A 24,669-nucleotide genomic window follows, 5' to 3' on the forward strand; every position below is an offset into this window, starting at 1 on the left:
CTGTTAGTGCCAGTCCAAGAAGCCTGAGGCCCTGGCCCAGGGACAGATGGGGTGGGAGTGCTATCCCCTCCCAGGCTCAGCCAGCAGGATAGTGAAGCCAGCTGGGGCCCTGCCTCGCGGGCATAGTGGTCTCACCTCCTTCTCCTTATCCTGTGGGCCGTGCTGGGCATCGCTGGAAGCCCACTCTTCATCCTGTGGGGCAGGGAGCTGCCGTCGGATTTTGAACTGAACCTTGTATGGCTCTGAGTATTGAAGGATTTTGAGAGCATCTTCATATTTTATGTTGTCGAAGAACACGGTTGCACTGAGCAGCTGATCCCCTAGACCAAGAAAGAGCAGCCCCAGGGCCGGGTGTGTGAATGAGACGGGGTCTGCTGTCTTGCCTTGGCTGGCGAGGAGGGCCCCGGGGCATGAATAGGGGGAATCCCACTGAGTCTGCCCCACCAGTCCCCCACTGAGTGCCTCAGGCACAGGGAAGGTGGATGGGGTCCCCCATTTTACTAGATGCAGTGGGTGATCCCAGCCTCAAGCTGTTGAGCAGAGATGTGAGGAGGTCATCCTAAGCTCCAGGTGTGGCTCCTGTCCCCCTCAATACCCCCTTCAGGTCCCTCCCATCCTGGTGGGGAGAATGGTGACCCCAGGGATGGAACTGCCATGGCACCTTCTCTCAAGTTAAAAAGCTTGGCGGCTGAGGAGTCCTTCAGCACTTGCTTGACGAAGATCCCCTGGTCCCCACCACCTGTGACACTGTAGCCACTGGCTCCTGCCTCCACCTCTGTCTTCAGCGTCACCTCTGTTGCCTCCTGGGCGGCCTGGAGCAGAAGCATGTCAGGGCCATGGTGAGCATGTGCCAGTCCCACCATAAGCATCCCTGCTGGGGCCTGTGTCTCCAGAGGATGAGCACCCCACCATCCTTCCCATCAGCCCAGACAACACAGAGCAGGGTAGGGTACCCACCAGGTGGGCTCAGGTAGCTGTCTCTGAGCTCTGGAGGAAGCCAGCTGGAACCTGCCAGAACTCTTGTCCCCACCCCAACCTGCCAGGACTTAGGCACAGCCTGTCCATGCCACCAGGCCCAGCAGGGCACCAGGAGCAGCGCAGAACAGATTCTGCTTTCCCTGTGGCCAAAGTTTCCCTTTTCCAGCTCCTTCATGCATTCTTCACAAACACGTGACGCACCAGTGGTGTGCAGGGCACCTGATGCTCAAGACAAGGAAGAACAGCAACGCCAAGGAAAATACGGGACATTGGGTGCAGTCTGCCAGACCTGGGACAGGATGGGGCCTGTGTCCTGCAGAGCTCTTGGACTGCTGGGGCCTCCAAGGAATAACACCAGTTGCTTGAGAGGCAGAGTGCCCTCATCATTGGGTGCTAGCAGAGTCTAGCACCTTCCATAGTTACATGGCCTGGGTGCTGACTGGCCCTTTCAGCCCCACGGCTTGAATATGCAACGGACACCAGCACTGCCCCATTGCACAGAGGAGAAAATTGAGGTCTGTACAGCCAGGTCTACCCGGCCAGGAGCTTGGCTATGCATCAAACTCCACACCAGGGACGGGTGGAGAGGGTCAGGACCACATTTAGCCTTCTGGAGCCCCTGCCCTTCCCCAGGCCTGACAAGGGGGACAAGAACACCCCTCCTCCCTAGGTCACGGGGCACACTGCCAGCCTCTTTGCTGCTCCCCTGTCTGCCCTGACCTCGGACTCTCTGGCTGGATCCCTTGAGGACGGACACACCTCTGTGACCCTCAGCTCTTGCTGTACCCACCTCTGGACGACTCATCCTGAAAAATGTCCGTGAGTCCCCTGAATCTCGCTTCCACCAGGATCTCCGTCTCCCAGCAGAACCTTGCCTGCCGGGGGCGTCTTCCTGCAGCCACAAGTGTTGGGAGTTAGGCACCTGCCCCAGCTCAGGGACAGGGAGGGGCACAGGTAAGCTGGTGCCAGACCAGGAGCCCTCCCTTCAGAGGGGCCCAGAACTTCCAACACGCAGCTGCGTGCAGAGAGAGCCGAGCTCCTCCAGGCACATCCACAGAGAAAAGGCAACTCTTGGCCTTCGTGGTTTCCGACAGGGCCCAGCCTACAGCCCACAGCACCCACCCTACAGCCCACAGCGCCCATAGGGAAGCCCCACAGCAACTGGAGTTTTGTATGGAGGGAGATAAGAAATTCAAATTGTACAAAAATGAATCCTTTCATAGACATGGCTCCTCTGATCCCTTCCCTGAGTCCTTGTCTCCAGAGGTAGCCATGGGGCCCTGTCCCCAAAGACAGCATGAGTGTGTTACACAGGTGCAGGGATGCACACACCCTGTGCCCCTGAAACACAAACACAGTAACACGAGGCCTGTCCCCATCAGCCCATACGCATGCTCACAAGAGCTGCAGGGCACCTCCATCCCACTGTGCCCTGGCCAGCCACAGGGAGGGACCCAAGGGCACAGAGGAGTCTGAGAGGACATCTGAGTGGGCACTGCCCAGTGGGCAGCAGGGCAGGGCAGCAAGGCTGCACAGACATGCGTGAGTTGCCCACACAGGGCGATGCAGGAGGAGACCTGGGTGCCTATGGGGCTCTGCACAGCAGGCTCACCTGGAGTCCAAAGTCAGCAGCCTCAGTCGTGTATTCGTAGACAGGTGAAGACCCCTGTGGCCGTGGTCGAATGACTTCATCCGCAGGCCCTTCAGTCACCTGATGGGAGAGAATCCAGTTACTTTTGCCACTCGGTTCTCCCAGGGCCCAGGGAGAATGGGGGCAGGGTATGAGGAGGACACACTTCCTCCTGCTCTCACTTACAGAGTGCTCATCTTCAGTTTCTGCATCTGGCTCCCCAGGCTGCAGCTGTCGGCCGGACACTGCAGAGAGAGTGGCTGTCAGTGGAGACAAGCAGGCTGGGGGAGCAGATCGTGGCCCGGGGGAGGGAGCCAGGAGTGTATGTACACTGTGGAGGTGTCATAGTCCTTTCCTGGACAATGGATCTCAGAGCAAATTCAGGGGCTGGGGGAAGATTTATAGCCACTGGGCTGGAGACGCTGTGGCATCAGGTCAGGTAGCAGTGAATTGAGACTGGACTTATTCCAAGTTGGAACAGATTTAGTCCGAGAAAGTTACTAAACAAACACAAGGTGTTTGTTATTGTATAACCACACCCTGGGAGGATCAGAATCCAGAGCTGCTAGAATATATTATCTAAAGTGTCCAGCAGCCACCAAAAAATTACAAGTTATGCAAAGAAACAAGAATGTATGGTCCATACTGAGAAACAAAGCAGTGAATGGAAAGTGTCTCTAAATGTCCACTAATGCTGGGTTTAATACAGACTTCAAAGAAACTATTAAAAGTTTGTTCAGGCCGGGCACGGTGGCTCACGCCTGTAATCCCAGGACTTTGGGAGGCTGAGGCGGGTGGATCACCTGAGGTCGGGAGTTCGAGACCAGCCTGACCAACATGGAGAAACCCCATCTCTACTAAAAATACAAAATTAGCCAGGCATGGTGGCACATGCCTGTAATCCCAGCTACTCGGGAAGCTGAGGGAGGAGAATCGCTTGAACCCAGGAGGCGGAGGTTGTGGTGAGCCGAGATTGCGCCATTGTACTCCAGCCTGGGCAACAAGAGTGAAACTCCGTCTCAAAAAGAAAAAAAAGTTTGTTGAAAACACAAAAACAAATCATGTTTAAAAAAATTAATGGAAAATATGTTAACAATGGCTCAATGAAGAGAGAATCTCATAAAGAAATAAAACTTATTTTTTAAAAGGCAAGCAAAAATTCTGGAGTTGAAAATTTACTACTGGGGTTCACCAACAGATTTGAGATACCAGAAGAATTATCAACTTGTAGATTAATATAAATTAACCAATTTGAAGAATGGGGGTCAGGGGGAAGATTGTTTGAAGAAAAACAGAGTCTCAGAGCATTAACCAGAAGATAAAGAGGCAGAAGAGAGAGTTGAAGAAGTGATAGCTGAAAACAATCTGCAGAATCCAAGAAGCGCGACCAAACCTAAGCAGGAGAAACACAGAGATCCACACCTAGACACGTCATAGTCAAAATGCTTAAGAGAAAGGGCCCCATCACATAATAAGGGCACAAAAATACAACTAATACCTGAATCACATCAAAACCATAGAAGCTACAAGAAAATGGAACAATATATTCAAAGGGCTGAAAGAAACTGTTGTCAACGAAGAATTTGATATCAAGCAACCTATCCTTCAAAAATAAAGGCAAAACAGTCTGGGCATGCTGGCTTATGCCTGTAATCCCAGCACTTTGGGAGGCTGAAGTGGGAGGATTGCTTGAGCCCAGAAACTCAAGGCCAGCCTGAGCAATATAGTAAGATCTCATCCCTACAAAAAAATTTTTTTTTTTTTTTTTTTTTTGAGACGGAGTCTCACTCTGTCACCCAGGATGAAGTGCAGTGGCACGATCTTGGCTCACTGCAACCTCCGCCTCCCAGGTTCAAGTGATTCTTCTGCCTCAGCCTCCCGAGTAGCTGGGACTACAGACACACGCTACCATGCCCGGCTAATTTTCATATTTTTAGTAGAGACGGGGTTTCACCATGTTGGCCAGGCTGGTCTCGAACTCTTGACCTCATGATCCACCTGCCTCAGTCTCCCAAAGTGCTGGGATTACAGGCGTGAGCTACCGTGTCCGGCCCAAAATTTTTTTAAAAAATTAGCGGGGCATGGTGGTGCATGCCTATAGTCCCAGCTGCTCAGGAGGCTGAGGCGGGAGGATAGCTTAAGCCTGAGAGGTTGAGGCTGCAGTGAGCTGTGATTGCACCACTTCACTCCAGTCAGACAGAGCAAGACTCTGTCTCAAAAAAATAAAAATTTAAATTTAAAAAAAGGAAAAATAAAGGCATTCCCAAATGAACAAAGACTTGGAAATGTCATTGCTAGCAAATCTGCCTTACAAGATACACTAAAGAAGTCCTTCGGACTGAAAGGAACTAATACCAGACACTAAGTCAAATGCACAGGAAGAAATGAAGAATGCAGAAAATGGTAACTATGTAGGCAAATATAAAAGAATCTACGGATATATATTGTCCTCGTTTTATTTCTTAACTTCTTTCAAAAACAGAGGATTGTATAAAGCAAAGATTGACAAACTTTTCTTGAAAAAGGCAATATAGTGGCTATTTTAAGCTTACCAGGCCAGGTGATCTCTGTTGCAACTCTGCAGCCATAGCACAGAAGCAGCTATAGATTACAGATAATATGTAAATAAATGAGCAAAACTGTTTCAACAAAACTTTACTTGTAAAACAAAAAGGAGGCTGGATTTAGAAGACAGGCAATAGTCTGTGAACCACTTATATAAGGCAACAATTCCAACACTGTATTGTTAGGATTATAACATACATAGATGCAGTATATATGTGACAATAATAGCAAAAAGGAGTAGGAGGAGAGGGTATACAGTCAGCCTTTCACATCAGTGGTTTCTGTATCCTGAGTTCAATGAAACTTGGGTCAAAAATGTTCTCCCAAAAATTGCATCTGTACTGAACATGTATAGACTTTTTTTTCTTGTCATTATTCCCTAAACAATATGGTATACCAGCTATTTACATAGCATTTACATTGTATTAGGTATTATAAGTAATCTAGAGATGATTTAAAGTATAGGGGAGGGAAGATGTATGTAGGTTATTTGCAAATACTACACTGCTTTATAGAAGGGACTTGAGCATCCATGAATTTTGGTATCTGAGGGAGGTCCTAGAAGCAATCCCTCATGGATGCTGAGGCACAAGGGTACCTGGACCAAAGTTTCTATAATTTACCAGAATTAAGCTGGCATTGCCTGGGGCTGGGAGTGGGAAGGGAGATTGATTGTAAATGGGGTTGAGAAAATTTGGAAGGTGATGGAGGTGTTCCAGAACTGGATTGTGGATTGCACAACTCTATAAGGTTAGTAAAATGATTGAATTGTACATTTGCAATGGGTGGGTTCTATGGTTTATAAACTGTACCTCAATGGAACTGTAAAAGAAAAAGGTAATTAACTGTATAAAACAAAAATAAGTCAGCATGGTGGCTCACGCCTGTAATCCCAGCACTTTGGGAGGCCAAGGAGGGCAGATCACTTGAGGCCAGGAGTTTGAGACCAGCCTGACCAACATGGTGAAATGCTGTCTCTACTAAAAATACAAACATTAGCTGGGCATGGTGGTGCACGTCTGTAATCCCAGCTACTCAAGAAGCAGAGGCAGGAGAATCACTTGAACCCAGGAGGTGGAGGTTGCAGTGAGCCGAGATTGTTCCACTGCACTCCAGCCTCGGCAACAGACCAAGACTCTGTCTTCAAAAAAAAAATAACAAAAAAAAATAAAATGTATCTTAGAATTTTACAAATATAGAAGTAAAGCATATGACAGGATAGGGATGGAGTGCAAAAGTTGCTGTTGTGGGCCAGGCGCGGTGGCTCACGCCTGTAATCCCAGCACTTTGGAAGGCCGAGGCAGGCGGATCATGAGGTCAGGAGACCAAGACCATCCTGGCTAACACGGTGAAACCCCATCTCTACTAAAAATACAAAAAAGTAGCCGGGCGAGGTGGTGGGCGCCTGTAGTCCCAGCTACTCGGGAGGCTGAGGCAGGAGAATGGCGTGAACCCCGGGGGGTGGAGCCGGCAGTGGGGTGAGATCGCGCCACTGCACTCCAGCCTGGGCGACAACAAGACTCCGTCTCAAAAAAAAAAAAAGTTGCTGTTGTGAAGATCTTACATTATACTTAAAGTAGGACAATCTTACTTGAAATTATACTGTAATAAGTTAAATATTCAGAGTATAAACCATAATGCAACCATTAAAAAAATAAAAAGATGTATAGGTAATAAGCCAATAGTGGAACCAAAATGGAATACTAGGCTGGGCACAGTGGCTTGTGCCGTAATCCCAGCACTTTAGGAGACCGAGGCAGGAGGATCACTTGAGGCCAGGAGTTTGAGACTAGCCTGGGCAACACAGTGAGACCTCATCTCTAGAAAATATTTAAAAATTAGCCATGCATGGTGGTGCACATCTGTAGTCCCAGCTACTCGGGAGGCTGAAGTGGGAGGATCACTTGAGCCCAGGAAGTTAAGGCTGCAGTGAGCCGAGCTCGTGCCACTGCACTCCAGCCGGGGCAGCAGAGCAAGACCCTGTCTCAAAAAACAAACAAACCAAAAAACACCCAGATCTCTTTTTTGAAACACTGCAGTAAAAACTGGCAAAACTGAAAGGAGAAATAAACAAATCCACAATTATTATACAATAGGAGATTTTAGCACTCTTAGGAAATGATAACCATACAAAGTAGAATAGGGGAAGATACAAAACACTTGAAGCACCCATCAACCAACGAGACCAAACTGGCACTGGGAGAACACTCCTGACAGCAGCCGGTGCATGCTGCTCTCAGGTGCACAGGGGACAGTCACTGAGACAGGCCCCATGCTGGCTCAGAAACCTGTCTCGACAAATTTAAAATAACTTCAGTCATCCTAGTTCTCTTCTCTGACCCCCAGTGGAATCAAGACAGTGTGGCAGAAACACAAATCAGTGAACAGAAAACAAAGTCCAGAACAGCCCCACACTTACATGGCCAATTAATTCTTGTTTGTTTGTTTGTTTTGTTTTGAGACAGGGTCTCACTCTGTCGCTCAGGCTGGAATGCAGTGGCACAATCTCAGCTCACAGCAACTTCTGCCTCCTGGGTTCAAGCGTTTCTGGTGCCTCATCCTCCCGAGTAGCTGGGATTACAGGCATGCGCCATCATGCCTCACTAATTTTTTTTTTTTGGTACTTTTAGTACAGATGGGGTTTCACCATGTTGCCCAGGCTTGTCTTGAACTCCTGGCCTCAAGTGATCCACCTGCCTTGGCCTCCCAAAGTACAGGCGTGAGCCACCATGCCCGGCCAAATTCTTGTCAAAGCAGCCCAGTTATTCCAATAGAAAGCAAAGTCTTTTCACCGAATGGTCCTGAAACAGCTGGGTATTTACTGGGAAACCAATAAACCTGGACCCTTCCATACCATCACTCATGAAAATGAATTCGAAATGAATCATAGAGGGAAATGTAAAACCAAAAACTATAAAACTTCTAGAAGAAAATATAGGATAACTTCTTTACCACCTTGAGAGCAGCAAAGTTTTCTTAGGACACAGAAGGTAAGGATCATAGAACGAAAACTGATATATTTAAGTTCTCATAATTTAAAACACTAGCCTTAAGAGCTTTCATTTTCCTCAGAAAATGAAAAGGCAGTGAATGGATCTGGCAAAGGACTTGCATGGAGCCCGTGTACAACTCAACAGAAGACAAAAAGCTCAACTAAAAATGGGCAGAAGATTTGAACAGACATTTCACAAAAGAAGATGTACGAGTGTTCAATAAGTACAAGAAAAGATGCTCAACATTTTCAGTCATCAGGAAAATGCAAATCAAGACCAATGGAACAGAACAGAGATCCCAGAAACAGACACACATACACAAAGCTGTGATGACCTGTTCAATAAATGGCCTGGGATCCATTGGATATCCATATGAAAAACATTAATCTTCGCCCCACCTCAGCCAGAGAAAATTAATTTCATGTGGATTACAGATCCAAAATTAAAGGCTTAACAATAAAACTTCTAGAAAATAAATAGAAATTACTTTTGGAGTAGGGGAAAAATTCTTAAACAGAACACACCAAAAAATGACAGATATTGGTCTATATTAAAATTAAGAGCTTCTGGCCGGGCGCAGTGGCTCACGCCTGTAATCCCAACACTTTGGGAGGCCGAGGCGGGTGGATCATGAGGTCAGGAGATCGAGACCATCCTGGCTAACACAGTGAAACCCTGTCTCTACTAAAAATACAAAAAATTAGCCGGGCGTAGTGGCAGGTGCCTGTAGTCCCAGCTACTCGGGAGGCTGAGGCAGGAGAATGGTGTGAACCCGGGAGGCGGAGCATGCAGTGAGCCGAGATTATGCCACTGAACTCCAGCCTGGGCAACACAGCGAGACTCCATCTCAAAAAAAAAAAAAGAAAGAAAAGAAAAAAGAATTAGAGCTTCTGTTCATCAAAAAACACCACTAAAGGCATGAAATGTAACTTAGTATAGCCATGATAGAAAACACTATGGATGGTTCCTCAAAAAATTAAAAATAGAACTACCATTTGATCCAGCAGTCCCACTACTGGGTATATATCCAAAGGAAATGAAATCGATAAATTGCAGCTATCTTTGCCCAAAACACAGATTGGGCGAAGACACCTGCAATACATTTACCAAGCAAAGGCCTCCAACCCAGAATGCACAAAGAATCCTTGCAAACCAAAAGACAAACAACCTGATAGAAACATGGGCAAGAAAACACTGGAAAGTTAGCTCATAGAAGAGGATATTCAACCAGCCGATTAGTATATGGAAAGATGGCCAGCATTTCTAGTCATCTGGGCAATGCCAACAAAACTACGAGGTGCCATATCCTCCCAGGAGAATGGCTGAAATGGAAAAGTCGAGGGGGACCACCTGGAGACAAGACCTGGGGAAGCCGGAACTCCGTCCTGGTGTGGGTTGGGGGTGAGCTGGCACAACCACTTGGAAACAGCCTGGTAGAGTCTATCAAAGCCTGACACGCCTTACCCTGTGGCCCAGCAACTCATAGCCAGGGGCAGAGCCAAGAAATATGCACACATATGTCCCTCAAAAGATGGTTGCAGGAACATCCATCTCAGTATAATTTGCAGCACCCAGAAACTAGAGATTCAAATGTCCATCAACAGTAGAATAAAAAAAAAAAGTGAGGTATTTGTCCAATGGAACAGTATATGGTATAAACTGTGCCTACGTGCAGCGTGGATGAAGTTCACAAACACAAGGTTGAAATAAAGAAGCTAGATATAAAAAGCGCTCGTACCGGGGGAGCCCGTCACATCCAGCTCACAGTCAGGCTCAGGACACCTAGGGCTGAAGTCGCCAGGGGGAGCGGGCAGACAGGGTCTCCTGGAGAGGACTAATTACTTGGGTGTGCCATGGTTTGTACCCTTTCTCCATAAAAAATTTTAGAATTCTATATAAAATCAAACACAATTATAAACTTTACACTAATAAATCTGAAAATTTAGATTGATTGCATATATTCCTAGAAAACCCACAAGAAGAACCAAACTCGTCCAACCCAGGGCCCATAGGCCGCATGTGGCCCAGGACAGCTTTGAATACGGCTTGACACAAATTCATAAACTTCCTAAAACTTTATTATATTCTTTGCAATTGTTTCTTTTAGCTCATCAGCTATCATTAGTGTATTTTATGTGTGACCCAAGACAATTCTTCTTCTTCCAATGAGGCCCAGGGAGGCCAAAAGATAGGACGCCCCTGATGGATAATCCAAGTAGTTTTGTAACGATTTAAAAATCAACATGGTGAAACCCCATCTCTACTAAAAATACAAAAATTAGCTGGGCATGGTGGCGGGCACCTGCAATCCCAGCTACTCGGGAGGCTGAGGCAGGAGAATCACTTGAACCCAGAAGGCAGAGGTTGCAGTGAGCCAAGATCACGCCATTGCACTCCAGCCTGGGCAACAAAAGCAAAACTCTGTCTCAAAAAAAAATAAAGAAAAAGAAAAAATCAAATCCCTTATTTAAAACCATCCCACAAAAAGAACTCCGAATTATACTCTAAATATTCCCCACTCCGAATTATACTCTAAATATTCCAAGAAGAAACAGTACCAATCTTACACCAACTCTGGCGCCCTGGCCTGGGCTCCAGGGCCTCCCTCCTGCAGTGACGAGGAGGGTCTCAGACCTAAGGCCCCCATCTCTGCCCCAGACCCAGTTGCTGGTAGGACACTGATTGGGAAGGAGCATGTCCCTATCCTTTGGGGTGGTGTTCTGGCCTCCGGGACCAGCTGCTCCCTGTCCCCTGCAGTAGGTGTCCTGGCCTTGGGGACTGTCCCATGAAGAGAGATGGGGAGGCCCAGTCCCGGCAGTAGTCTAGGTCTGGCTGCTGCTCTGGCCAATGTGCCGTGTGGCCCTGAGCAAGCTCATCCCCTCTCTGAGCTTTCATTCCCTCATGGATACGTGGACCACCCTGCCTGCCCTGACTGGAGGTTGCTGGGCTACAGACACTGCTCCCGCAGAGGCACCCCCAGGGCCATGCCTGCTCATCCCGAGACCACCTCTGCCTGCGCAGGCCCCTGCCGCTCCCTCGCTGCTTCACAGGCCTTTCCTTGCCCTACAGCCCAGGTCCCCTCTGGCTCTGGTCTCAGGCCTGGCAGGGCTGGAGGATGGCGTCTCCTGGAGGAGGTTCTCTCAAGCGAAGGAAGAGAAGGGCAGGAGGTGAGGGCAGGCAGGGCTGGGTCAGTGCCAGGAGGCATCAACACTCATCCCCACATCATCCCGCCCCCGCCACCTTCCTACTGCTCAGGTGGCCAGCCCCAGACCCCAGGCCTCCATGACCTCCCAGCAGAGCCACAACTTCCGTTTCCCCCACCTGCCAGACCAGCCTTGCGCAAGGTGTCAGCCCAAGAATTGTACCCCTGGCAACCCCATGGCGCGATCTCCTCCACAGGCCCCTTCTCCCTAACCAGGCAGTGAAGGGGCAAGGCCCTGTCTCCCTTCTGCACAGCTCTGTCCTGGCCACCTGGACCCATCTCACTCACCTTGGCATTCAGACACTGCCCCACCACCTGACGCACCCCCAACCTGCACAGACAGACCTTGGCCAGCCCCACCGCTCTGCCTCCCAGATGGCTGCCAAACCCTCCACTCCTTGCCCGCCTGCCCCTGCCACTCCCTCCACACGGCCCTGCCAGGGCTCCCCAGTGCACCCCACAACCCTGAGGGACCACCAGCTGGGGCCACCCCGACCCCTCTGGAGCTGCCTGGAGCTCCAGCCACACCAAACCCACAGCAAATTCGTGGGACGGGGCGGTGCCAAGGAAAGGGACAAGAATCTGGCCAGAGCCTGCCCACCGCTAAGCCAAGGGCAATGGCAGGTAAGCCACTCTCTGGCCTCAGTTTCCCTTCCTGCTCTGCCCAGACCCTGCCCCTCAATCCCCAAGATGGGTAACATATGTGAAAACTGAGGCTGGGAGAGGGGAGCCACTTACCCAAGGGGACCCAGCCAGTAGGTGTGGAGCTGGGGCAACTACCTAGCAGGGCTGGGGGCAGAGGAGGGTCCCTGGGTCACTTGGCCCACAGCTGCTCCCCTGCCAGCAGGTGGAGCTGGGGTCATGAGTGGGGAGGGGCTCCACTGCCTCGGAGACCGGGTGTCCCAGGCCCTGCCCAGCACTCAGGGTGGGGCAGGTGTTCTGAGGCTGCCCAGAAACCCAGCCGCCTCCCGCTCCCTCCGCAGCCTCCCCAGCCAAAAAGCCCCACCCAGCAGGCAGGAGCCTGGATGGGTTGGGGGTGGGGGGCAGCTGCCGTGAGGCCCAAGAAAGGGTCAGAAGGGCAACTCCTCGGAGAAGGGACTCGCCAGGCAGGGAAACACAGGTCTGCTGGGCTGGGGGTGGGCACCACGGTCAAGGGCCCCTAAGCTGGGCACAGCCGGCTGCACTCCCAAATCTCTCCAGGGTAGTCTTGTGGGTGTTGGGGCCAGTGAGGGAGGGTGTCGACAGCAAGCCCTGGGCACACCCTGTGCTGGGAACCTGCGTGGGGGAAGGAGGAGGAGACGTGACCAGCCCTGCTCCTGCTGGCCCTCATGCCTGGTCCTGCCGCTGGCCCACGCGGGACAGTCCCCAGCCCCACCCTCAGCCACTGCACTGGGAGCGGCTGTTCCTACGCTGCCTGTGGTGGGGATGGAGTGCAGAGGCTCAGCGAGCGGCAGACCCGCCTCTGGCCACAGAGCTGCGGAGTGGGGACCCCTCGAGCCGCTGGGCTGGCAGGAGCCTGGCCCAGGAACACAAACAGGAAGGGGGAAATCCTGCCCGCCTCGGGATAAGGCTGCCCAGCCAGGCTACCGGCCTCGGACCCGCACCAGTGGGGAGAGAGAGGAAGTCCCCCAGTATCCCAGTCCCCCACCAAGAGCACCGCCTCCCAGGCCCGAGGTCCTGAGGAAGCCCCGCCTCGGCCCCAGAGTGCAGGGGAGGCCGCCTCGGCCCCGCCCCGCCTCCGGTTCTCCCAGACAGGCTCTGCAAGTGGCCCCATCATCTGAATCATGACACTGCTTGTTGACGGTCACCAAAGCCCCACTTCACAGAGGAGAATGTGGAGGTGACTTGCCTGAGCCAGACCCAGCTGGTCAGGCTGTTGGCACCTGGTTCCTTCCCCAATGCCCTTCTCGCACTCCCCGGGCCCCCAGCGCCCTGGCCTCAACACTACCATTAACATTCCTGCGGGTGAAAACTTGAACCTTGGGGAGGGACCCCAGGACCCAGGTCAGTCCCTTGCATGCCAGGGCAGGTGGGGGTGGCACCACAGTGAAAGCCGCAGAGGACACCCACCCTGGCCCAGAAAAGCTGCCTCCCCGAGAACTGGACTATTCTGGGGCAGGGCCTGAGCAGGCGGGGCCTCAGGAAGTGTGTTTGGGGGAGGAGCAGATCCTGGCCGGGAGGCGGGGTGCGGGGGTGGGGAGGGGCGGAGCAGGAGGGGAGAAGGAACACAGGCTGGGGAGTGCGGCAGAGGCTTACCAGCACCCCTGCTCCACAGCTGGGTCCAAATTGAGGACTCCCACCAGCCACCAGCTAAATGAGAGTTCTTGGAGGGTCCAGAACAGGTCCGTGGGGGGAAGAGGTGGATTTTGCTTAAACAAAAATCCAAGTTTGCATCTAAACTGGCAGCCCCAGGGCCCCATCTCTGGCCTCCAGGTGGGAGGGCATGGTTGGGTGCATTTGCAAGTCACCAGGCCCCTGGGGGCTGGCAGGGAGGAGACTGGCTCTCCAGTGGCCAGAAAAGTCCATTCTGGGTGGGAGGAATGAATGGCCCACTCCAGGTTTGCAGGTGTGTGTGCACACGTGTGTGCTCACAGGATGAACGTGCTCAGGTGCTAGGGCGTGTGTGCACTTGTGTGTCTGGCCTGGGCTCCTCCCTCTGAACACCCATGGACACCCCAGAGTGAGGCCATGGAGGCGGCAGCCCTGTGGGAGTCACTGCCCTCGGGCTGGAAGCCCGGTGCCCACCCAGACACAGGCGCACACAGCCGGCCGCACTTGGGCCTCACCCAGTCGTGGAACTTCATGAAGAAAGTGCCAAGCGGGCTGACTGTCATGAGACCTTCAGACTTTCCTGAGCAACATCCCCCGCCCCTCCCCGATGCTTCTTGAGATAACTTTCTCGGGATGAGCTCAGGCTCTCGCTCCTGCCTGTGTCTGCTTCCAAGGCTGCAGGAGGGCCGGGAAGCCAGACTCAGTCCCCTAGACCTGGGAGCTGGGCTCCTTGCCCATCCAGCAGCCATTCCCCACTGCAGCCCAGCTGCACCCGTGAGGCTATTCACATCACCCTCTCCCAAAACAACCTTCCGTAGCTCCCTGGTGCCGTCCATCGGTCAGACTGGCCTGGCAGCCTCTCCGTGCCTGCTCTAGCCCTAGCCGACATCCCCAGCCTCTCCAGCCCTCACTGTGCCTGCCTGGGCCACAGGCTCTCTTTCTCTGGGCTTTCCCAGGCTGTCTTCTCTGCTGGGCAAATTCACAGACTGAGCTTGGCCACCCTGCCATGGCTTCTGGACACTGCCTGCTCCCTGGTCCCCAGAACACTTTGCTCACCAAGCACTCAGAGCCTGGCACACAGTAGGTGCATAATAAATGCTAGTGCAGGCAGTGCATGGGAAAAAGGAAGGAGCTTGTCAGATCTCCTGGAAAAGTCTGAGGGTGGGAGCCAGTTGATGGGGATGGGAGGGCAGCAGGTGGGCCCAGTTCATCTCCTTCTGCTCCTGGAGAAACTGAGGCACAGGGTAGCACATGAGCCACCTCTCCAAGGGATTTGGCAGCCAAAAGGAACAGCCCCATGCTCCCATCCATCCCAGGCGGGCTAGCCTGAGCCAGTTTCCCTGGGCTGAAAGGCCGGCCCCACAGACGTCCAGGGCAGTGTGACCCTGTGATGGGGCTACCCATTGCCCCAGGCCCCCACAGCCCACCTCGGGCACCCCCAGGAGAGTAAACCTGGCCTTTGGAAGCAACCACCCTCCACAGCCACCCAGGGCCCCTGTGCACCAAGCAAGCACAGGGTCATCTGAGGACCCTTCCCCAGGCCCCACGCCCACCTTGGGGACTTGCAGACCTGCAGCTGCCCTGAGTGCAGGTGCGCTTGGCATTCACCTCCCCCCACACCCAGGCTCCTTGGAAACAAGAGCCACTGTCCCCTACCTGCCCAGGGCCCACAGCTCGGTGTCCTGCCACACACCTTGCATGGCCTGGGCTCCGCCGGCACCCCAGGGACCAGGACCCAGGAGAAGGGGCCCCGGGGCTTTCTCCCTGACATCCCTGCCCAGCCCGCTGGCCCTGGCTGGAGCCACGGTGAACTAACACCCCTGCCCGTCCGTCAGCTGCAGGTCAGCGGGATGCCTAGCCCAGCTCTGTTCCTCCAGCCCCCCTTGCTGGTGGCCTGCGGGCCCCCACAGACCCGCGGAAGAGTGAGGCAAGCAGGTGTCCGGGCATGGGCACAGGAGCCACTTACCAAGGAAGCTACAGACGCTCTCCCAACTGGCCCAAAAGTGAAGATCCCAACTGGCCACCTCCCCCTGCCACGCCCGGTTCTTCCCTCCACAGCTCCTCCCTCTATTGTCCCGCCTCCGCCTGCTCCTAGGGCTGGCTCTGGACCCTGCCAGGACCCCCGCATCCCACCAGAGGGAGTAGGCGGGTCCCCTGATGGGCCAGGAGCCTGGCCAGCCCCCAACACTCACTCAGCTTCTTGGAGCTGGGGACCCCACCCTGAGTGCCCCCCCAAGCCTGAGCAGCTGACTGCAGAAGAACAGACCGCTCTGAGTCACACAGCCAGCCCAGTCTGGTGAGTGCCTTAGTGTGCGCCAGGTCCTGCAGTGTGGACAGACACAGGCCTGAGGCAGGTCCCTCCCAGGCAGGCTCTGCACAAGCCCTGTGTCTCAGTTTCCCTATGGGGGCCAGGACAGAGGCTGGCCCAGAAGGGAGGAGAGGCATAGCCTAAGGGCAGGGCTGAGCCCACTGGGCCAGTGACCTTGGGGCCTGGTCATCTGCCACCTGCCTGAGCCCCCAGGGTAGCCGACCCTAGCCTCCCTTCAGCCCGCTCAGCCCAAACTCACAGCGGCCGCCACACCTCGAAGCACCAGGGTATCTGGTAAGCAGGGTGTGGTGGGGCTCAGGAACCAGCATTTTTTGAAACAGGGTCTCTCTCTCACCCAGGCTGGAGTGCAGTGGTGCGATCATGGCTCACTGCAGCCTCAAACTCCTGGACTCAAACCATCCTCCCGTGTCAGCCTCTCAAGTGGCTGGGGCTCCAGGTGGCGCCACCACACCTGGCTAATTTTAAAAAGTTTTTGTAGAGATAGGATCCTACTATATTGTCTAGGCTGATCTCATACGCATGGGCTCAGGTGATCCTCCCGCCTTGGCCTCCCAAGTGGCTGGGGCTGCAGGCACACACCAGCACGCCTGGCTAATTTTTAAATTTTTTGTAGAGACAAGGTCTCCCTGTATTGCCCAGGCTAGTCTCAAACTCCTGGGCTCAAGTGATCTTTCTGCCTCAGCCTCCCAAACTGCTGGGATTACAGGTGTGAGCCTCCGCACTGGCCTAGCGTTTTTTTTTTAACAAGCCTCCCATCCTTCCCAGTCATTTCAATGCAAGTGGTGGCTGAGAAACACCTGAGTCCCATGACCCCAAGTCCCCCACTATCCAGAGCTCCAGCTGCCTGGCCCACCTCCTGGTCACCTCACCCTGCTGCACCCCGGGCCCTTAGCCCCCACTCCTCTTTGCTCTGGGCAGCCAGGAGGCTCCAGCAGGACTCAACCAGCTGTGCTATGTGTAGCCCCCTTGGGATCCCAGGGTGACAGCCCTGTGCCCGTAGCCTGGGTGTGGACCTGCCTCCAACAGGCAGTCTGGAGCAGGCCCGCACAGCCGAGGCCCAGCCCAGGCCTCAGGGGCAGTGAGGGGTCAGACCCGGCCTGGGAGGTCAGCAATGGAACGGCTTGCACCTGCACCAGGCCCCAGCGGCATGGGAAGAGGTGGGAAGGTGCGGCTGGGAGGGCTGCCCCCGCCACGGGATGCCAGGGTGGCCTGAGGTGGGCACAGAGAGAAGGGGTCCCCAAGTAGGCCAGAGGACTGCGAGGGCGGGGAAGGCTCTGTCCCAGCCCCAGGGTAGGGGCACTGGCTGGCAAATGGGGTGGGAGAGGCCTCAGGGGCTCCTCAGTCCTGAAAGGCGGGGACCTGATCCCAGGCCCCTTCTGGGCCTCCCCGCATTGCAATACCCTAAAAAGGCCGACACAAGAACCTAACGGCCACAAAGATAGAAAACGACTCTATTCACACGGAGGCAGGAAAGCTGGCCACGTCTGCTCCAGGGACACTCCCAGACAGCTCTCACCTGGGAACGCTGTTTACCTGTTTACCACCTGACACCCACACTCAGCCAGGCAGGGCAGGGCAGGGCTGGCTGAGTCAGCGCCGTACCTAGAGGCCCAGCCCGGCTGGAGTGGGACAGGAAGGAGACGCTGGCACAGAGCGGGGCCATCACGCCAGACACAGCACTGACCCCCGAAAGAGCCTTTGCTGGGGCCCCCACCCCAGCTACGCCCACCTCACAGCAGCCAGAGGGAGGTGCCCTGCAGAGCTGGCCACAGCGCCGGCCGCGCAAGCCCTTCCCAGACCCTCCCTGCAGTGCGGCGAGTGTGGTCCGCCAAGCCCTGGAACACATGACCGAGATCTCCTCCTGGGGCACCCTCACCAACGCGGACAGCCATGGGAACGCACCACACCCCGCCCCAGGCCCTCTCCAGACTCTAAGCACGTGCCACTTGCTCTGCCTGGGGCACCCTCCCAGCTCAGATCCTGGACTTGCTCCCCCGCCAGGCAGTCAGCACCGAGCCCTCGGCTCCAGAGCCCCGGGCGGTGGGTGCCCACAGCACGGTGCAGACACACAGCAAGGGATGGGGTCAGGCTGGAGGCCCTGGGCTCTGGCTCAGGGCCACTCACTGGGAAGGGTAAGAGCTGGAGAGCCACGCTTCACACCCTGCCCCTGTTGCTACCCAGTCCCAAAAGAGGCACACTTGACCACCAGCAGGCGGGTGCTGGGCAGGGCCTTGCCCACCTGCCTCGGTTCCCGGGGGCCCCACCTACCGGACCCCTGGCACCACGTGGTGGGACTCAGTGGTCAGGCAGGTGTCTGATCAGCTGGAGGGACGGCAAGCAGGGCATCTGCTAAGCCACCACATCACAGACCCTGAGACCTAGGCCATCCGGCATGTCCCATGATGCACACTGCACAGCTAGTCCTGGCTGAGAGCTGCTAGGACCCAGGAGCAGCTAGGAGTCGCCATGGGAACTCGGCTGCTGGCGGGGGTCAGGCAGGGCAGTGGATGGTGAATCAGCCGGGAGGAGGCCAAGGCGTGAAGCTCGGCATTCTCAGGGCATGTGTCACCAAGGAGCCCGCGGTGCTGGCTCACCCAGAAGCCAGGCCTGCCAGGCAGCAGGAGCAGGCCGAGGACCGAAGGCTGTAGCCCTAAACAAAGGGGCCTTAACTCCACCCAGTTGGGCTGAGTCATGGGGCCTCCTGCCCACCCACACGCCCTCACCTGACAGCCCCTCCAGCCGGCAGGGCTCACACGGACATAGCCCAGTGAGGCTCCCCCAAGTGTCCCGCCCCTGCCACATCCCGGGCACCCCTAGCTGCCCCTGCTTGGCTATACCCTCAGCAGCGTCCAGGCAGGGGTGTGGCTTGAGATCCCTTTCCGGACTCCTGCCTGGAACAGCCTGTGCAATTGCCTAGCCTCCCACCACTGCCACCCCTGCAGGAAGGAGTCCCTCCCAAGAGCTCTGCAGAGAGCAGGCCCCGATGCCACTCCCACCCTCACAAGCACACACTGGGTCAGCAAGTCCGAGTCTGCGCAGCAGAGCTGGCAGGGCAGGGGAGGGCGGTGGCTGCAAAAACCTCTGCGGGCCTCTGTGGGGTGCGGGGATGGGGGAGTACCGCCTCCCGTCCCAGCCCCTCCCCACCCCCTGCCTCCTGGGCCCAGCTCCATGTTTCCATTTTAGAAAGTGCTTCTGACTATTAAATATTTATCCGAGCAAGGAAGGCCTTGACTCCCGGCCAGCCTATGACTTCCAAAAAAAGAAAAATAAAGGGAAATGTGGAGGCCCAGGCTGAGTGCAGGTGGGGCCTGGTGGAGACACCCTCAAGCTCACAGCGTGGCCGGGGATCCCATCACCCTTAGAGGGGGTGGAGGGGAGCAGAGGAGCATGCCCCGTCCTCCTTGTGTGCCCAGTTAAGACTCCGCTAAGCTCTCTTAGCTAACCTGGCCTCCACGTCCCCCACGGAGCAGCTTCCTTCCCACCAAAACTGCCCTAAGACCTATGGGGCTCCCCGGTGCCCTCAGGACAAAGCCCTCCCTCCAGCAGCTGGCGCTGCCACCTCTCCATCCTCACCCCACCCCGTCCCAGATGCACTGGGTTGAACACCTTGCAGGTCCCTGACTTCGCCCTCAGCCTCTGCAAGCTCCTCCTGCTCTGCCTCCGCTTCTTTTTCGTGGCCAGTCCCGGTCTCCATTGGGCCAGTTGTCCTCCAGGGGTTCCTCTCTGGCCCTTCTGTGCCCCCTAAGGCTGCACTGGCCACAAAAATGGGATTCACATTTGTTGACTGAACAGTGGGTGGATCCTTGCTCTGCTGAGCTATGACCTCCCAAGTCCCAGGGCTCACGGGGTGGCTTTGAGACCCAGAAGGATGGGTGAACAGGCAGCCAGACAGACAGGGAAGCACCCCCACAGCTCACACCATCCCTGAGTGCAGGGTCTGCCTCTGCCAGCCGGAAGACCAAGCTGGGAGAGTGTGGCATTTTACTCCTGAAGTGGGTGGCAGGGACCCCCAGATGGCCAGTGCCCCCCACTTGCTGGGGCTTGGGGGCCTTTCCTCCCCAGCACCTATACTTCTCCACATCTGGCCAAGCCAGCCCCTAGCTGAGCCTGAAACACAGAGGCCTTCCGCATAGGTGTCACAAGAGGAAGGATACAGAGCGGGCCAGAGTCTAAGGGAGAGCTGGGAGTGAGCCCAGCAACCCAGGGGGCTTCCCAGAAGAGGCAGCTCCTAGCCCAGCCCAGGACAGAGCTTGGCCAAATGGAGAGAAGGCAATGAGGGCATTCCTGTTGTAGGCCCAGCCACGATGAGCCCAGATGGGAGTGGGCACTCAGCTTCCTGGGCATGGAGAAGGCCGGGAGGGAGCGGGCTCCTGGGGCATTGGAACTGGAGGCTCTGCGGGCTTGACCCTCCTGTCCACTTCTGAGCCTCATCCCCTTCCCTGAGCTGTACCAGGTGGGTACTGCCTGAGGCTTGGGGCAGGAGCCAGAGGCCAGCAGGCAGCCCAGCTTCCGTTTCCCCACCAGGGAAAGAGCTGGGGTTGTTGTTAGGAACACACTTATAGCATCACTGTCGGTGGCTTCTGAGAGGCCACCTCACTGGAGGGCAGTCCAGGATGCCCTCTGCTGCCTCCTCCTCAAGGCCCATTCCTGCCACTAGCGGCTACAGAGGGGCTCCTTTGCCTGCGGTCACCCTGCCTGGTGGGGCAGGGCAGAGCCAGCACCTGTCAGAACAGCATGTCACCGACCAAAGCGTGCGACATTCTGCTCTGGCCCCTAAGAGCCCAGGGAGTCACTGCCTCACTGTCCCCAGCCTCAGTGTCCTTGTCTGCAGAATGGGAATACAGCCCTCCCCCAGTGTGGACGACCCAGTCAGGGAGACACCAGGGTGGCAACAGGCCCGCCCGCGCTGTCACTCGGCATCCCTGGCTGCATGGAGCTAGCAGCACAGGCAGCTGCATCACTCCTGTCCCCGAATGTGAGGTCCTGACCCACATTTGCAGCCCGAGGCCCTGAAGAGGGCACCAGCGAGGCACAGAACAGCGAGACCACCTCCACAGCTGCCCTGCTTTGCACTCTTCTTGGGAAAGGGCCCAGTCATCTCATGACTGCCACCCTAGAGAAGAGACCACACACACATCTTCGCATGGTACCACCACCTGCGGCCTTCCCAACACGGTGGTGCTTTCCTGGGGGGGTCGTGGGAGGTGCTCAGACCACGCCGGGGCAGCAGGTGCAGGGCTGGGGCCAGGGCCAGGTGGGGGTTCCCTGTTTCCCCAGTTATCAGGAGCCCAGCTCTGCCCCTGGGAAAGAGGCAACCTGCCCGTGGAGTAGGCAAGGGTGTGACACCCAGAGCCCACTGGGAGTGAACTGGCTGGTGTTACAGTCGGCAGCGCTCTGTGGGGTGGTCCCAGCATGGCCACCAGGGGGCAGCCTCGGCACAAAAGCCGCCCAGGAGATGGCTCCCTGCCGGGCTGGTGCCTGGTGTGGCTGGCAGAGGGCAGGTTTGGACTAGACAGGAAGACGAGAGCAGGGGAGAGTCCGCCCATCTCCAGCCTGCTGAGAGGGGACTGCAGGTGGAAAAGGCCTGGACCAAATCCAGGCTGGGAAAGGCAGTAGATGGCAGGGTGCTTGTCAGGAATGCACATTCCTGGGCTGCAGCGTTGGGGAGGGTCTGGGAACCGGTGTGCTGGACAGAACTCCCAAGGGCTCTGATCTTGCAAGTCTCCTACCAAAGCTCCAGCAAGAGCCACTGACCTTATTCCCGAAGAGCGGATGGTTCCGTAGGCTGGACACAGGGAGGGACTGCCCCAGACGGGCTGGGAACCACGAAGCTAGCACAAGCCTCTGTGGAGGCAGGGGGTGGATGAGATGGTCCTGGACCCTGCAGCTTGGGAGTCTCTGGGTGCCCGTGAGTGAGGAGGAAGCAGAGCAGAAGGGCTGTGCAGGGAAGCTGGGGGCAGGGTAGTGGTCCCATGCCTGGGGGCCCTGCCTTTCTCCCTCTGAGGAGGTCGACCTGCAGCCATGTGGGCAGGGCCAGTCATAGTGAAAGAGGAGGGGGCCAGGGGCCTCCAGCCCACCGGAGCCATCATCCTCCCGCTGCTGTGCCCAGACACCTTGGGCTCCCATCTGCGACACCGTGAAGCAGGTGCTGTAGGGGCCTCCCTGCTCTGGAGCCCCTCAGACAAGCCTCCCACCCTAAGTGTGCACCAGACAGGCCACAGCAGGGGCCTTGGTAGTGCCTGCTGCAGCTGGGGGGCATGCCCAGGCCAAGGGCACCCCTCTGCACCTGCAGCGTTGTGGGCACCATCAGCATTGACCTGTTTTCCCCAAGGAGTGGGGTCCAGCCTGCACCAGTGCCAGCCAGCTCAACCCCCTGGCCGGTAACTGCCAATGCCCTGGGTGTGGTCAGCTGCAGCAGCACAGACCCAGTGCCCAAGGGACTGCCCCCCGCCCCAGCCCTGCCCTCCAAGATGCTGAGACACCCAGGCCCTGGAACCAGGCCCAGTGCAGGGACAGACACACAAAAAGCAGCAGGTACACATTCTGTAGCCTGCGGCTCAGAGGGAGGCTACTGACCATCCCTGGGGGCATGCCAGTAGGTAGCAACCACTTTCCCTTGCCCAGCACTGTGGGACCCTGTGGCCTGACTTTGACCCCATTCAGGCCCCTCACCAGGCCCCAGACCTCAGGCCTAGCCCTGCCACAGCCTCCACTTAGCCAGCGACCCCACCACACAGCCACACAGTAGACGCAGCCCAGCCCTGCCTGGAAGCCCTGGACCAAAGTGGAGAGCCCAGACTCCTGTACCAGCCTGGCTGCTCTCCCCCAAAGCAGGTGAGAGGGCAAGCCTGGTGCAGGTGCCCCGGGTCCCGGCGGCCCCGGCTTTCACGCCCCTTGCAGACACCAGCCCTGCTCCAGAGCGCGGTGGCACCTCCCAGGAGGCCGCCTCTCGACCAGACAGCGTCCCAGGAGTGGGGCAGGAGCGAGAAGGAGAGACAGACAGGGACCGCGAGTGACAGAGGGAGTGAGCGACAGAGACGAGTCAGCCACCGAGAAACAGTGAGCGACAGAGACAGCCTCAGAGGCTGGGAGAGGAGCAGGGACCTACAGCCGCGGACAGGTAGAACGCGAGGCACGGGAGAAGAGACTCCAGCGGCCGGGAAGGCCCAGAACCACGCGCGAGTCCCGCAGGCGTCCCCGAGTCCCCCGCCCCCAAGGCCCGCACTGCGCGCCCCTGGACACGCCCCGGCGCGCGCCCTCGCGCGTAGCCCACCCGCCCCAGGGGAGCGGGCTGCAGGCGGGGAGGGGCGCACCGCTGCCGGGGGTTCCGGGCCAGGTGGGCAGCACCATGTGGAAGCAGTCGCACATCGCGGCGGCCAGGCGGTGCAGGCCTGGCGGCCCGTCGCGTCCAGTCGCTGGTCCCGGCTCCGGCGCACCGGGCGGGCGGGCGGGAGCCGCGCTCTGCCCGGCTGCTCTGCGCTGCCGCGGGCGGCCGACCTCGGACTGCGGACACCGCGCGCCAGACTACCCAGCCGCTCAGCGAGGACCCCGCCCGGCTCCGCCCAGCCCTGCCGGGCCACTGCGGAGCGCGCTCGCGGGCGGTGCCGCCGGCCTCATTCAGCCCATTGGCTGCCGCCGCCGCGGCCCCGCCCCTCCCGGCCAGGCCCCGCCCCACCCCGCGCCCCCGGCCCGCCTGTCGCGTCCGCAGAATTAACTTTGGACTCCCGCCAGGGAGCGACCTCTGGATCCCCGCACGGAGGCCCCTGGACTTGCCGCTGTCTTCACCTCCCATTCCGGGGGAGACAGACACTTTAGTCACAAGCTGGGGTTGGGGGCAGCCTGCGGGGACAACAGTGGTCGCGGGCACCGCAGGAGGTGATCTGGCAGCATAAGGACAAGATAGAATTCTGCAGGGGCTGGTGGGTGGCAGATACGAGGACGCGGCTGAGAGCGTGCAGCGGGAACAGGGCGCCCCGGGCAGGGCTGTGGGGTGGGCGCTGCGTGCGGGAGCGTCCAGCGCTAGGGGCCGTCCTGGAGCCAGAACCCCGCCCAGAGTCATCCTTTCTGCTGATTCTTGTCAAGAGCCTAGGGCCTAGGACACAGCGGCAACCAGCACCCCACTGGCCCTGCCCCAGGGGCTCCAGGTCTGGTGTAGACACAATCAAGCCTGTAAGGATGAGGCGTTCTGCAGGGCGGCACTGCCCTGGGGGCGGGGGAACGGGGGTCCTGGAAGGCTCCTGACAGTGTAAGCTGGGACCTTAGGGGTGAGGCATGTGCCAGGCAGTGTAGGAAGAGTGTTCTGGAGAGAGGGGACAGAGTAGCCTGCGTGCAGAGAATGGGGGCAAAAGGGCTGGGGTTGAAAGTCAGGCCCAGTGGGCGGGGACAGGGCAGCAAGGCGGCTGAGGGGGGGTCTTGTCGGTAGGAGGTGTCACCTAAGGCTCCAAGCAGGGTCTCTGAGCGTGGTGAGAGCTGAGGAAAGACTGCGCAGGTGGCTGGGGTGTTGGCATGGGGCACAGCTGGAAACAGGAGCAGTGGAACCAGGGCCATGGTGTGGGAGAGAGTGAAAAGATATTCAGGCAGAGGGGACTTGGTGAGGATCAGAGTGCAGAGGGTGGGAGCCTCCCTGGGATCTAGCTTGGGCACCACACAGAGGCAGCACACCTGGGGGTGTGGACAGGGAGGGCAGGGGCCCAAGGGAGTT

At 56.8% G+C, this 24,669-nt stretch overlaps 1 protein-coding gene across 4 annotated transcripts in view; it reads right to left on the bottom strand.

Annotated features, from left to right (window-relative positions):
• AHNAK2 (AHNAK nucleoprotein 2) overlaps positions 1-23,522 on the bottom strand; it is a 40,593-nt gene extending 17,071 nt beyond the window's left edge. Inside the window, exons 1-7 of one of the 4 annotated variants that reach the window (XM_054447795.2) lie at positions 15,606-15,970; positions 5,161-5,209; positions 2,795-2,853; positions 2,591-2,689; positions 1,769-1,870; positions 662-812; positions 136-320 (exon numbers count right to left, since the gene is read on the bottom strand). In XM_054447795.2, the coding sequence (XP_054303770.2) occupies positions 136-320; positions 662-812; positions 1,769-1,870; positions 2,591-2,689; positions 2,795-2,853; positions 5,161-5,209; positions 15,606-15,767 (807 nt within the window). In that variant the 5' untranslated portion in view covers positions 15,768-15,970. Of the gene's footprint in view, positions 1-135; positions 321-661; positions 813-1,768; positions 1,871-2,590; positions 2,690-2,794; positions 2,854-5,160; positions 5,210-7,592; positions 7,655-15,605; positions 15,971-23,281 lie in introns of those variants that run through there. The other 3 variants (XM_063652092.1, XM_054447793.2, XM_054447794.2) reach the window with 3 other exon arrangements.
• Between the last annotated feature and the right edge of the window lie 1,147 nt (positions 23,523-24,669).

The sequence above is a fragment of the Pongo pygmaeus genome, chromosome 15 (assembly GCF_028885625.2).
Source record: "Pongo pygmaeus isolate AG05252 chromosome 15, NHGRI_mPonPyg2-v2.0_pri, whole genome shotgun sequence".
In the NCBI taxonomy this organism is placed as follows: domain Eukaryota; kingdom Metazoa; phylum Chordata; class Mammalia; order Primates; family Hominidae; genus Pongo; species Pongo pygmaeus.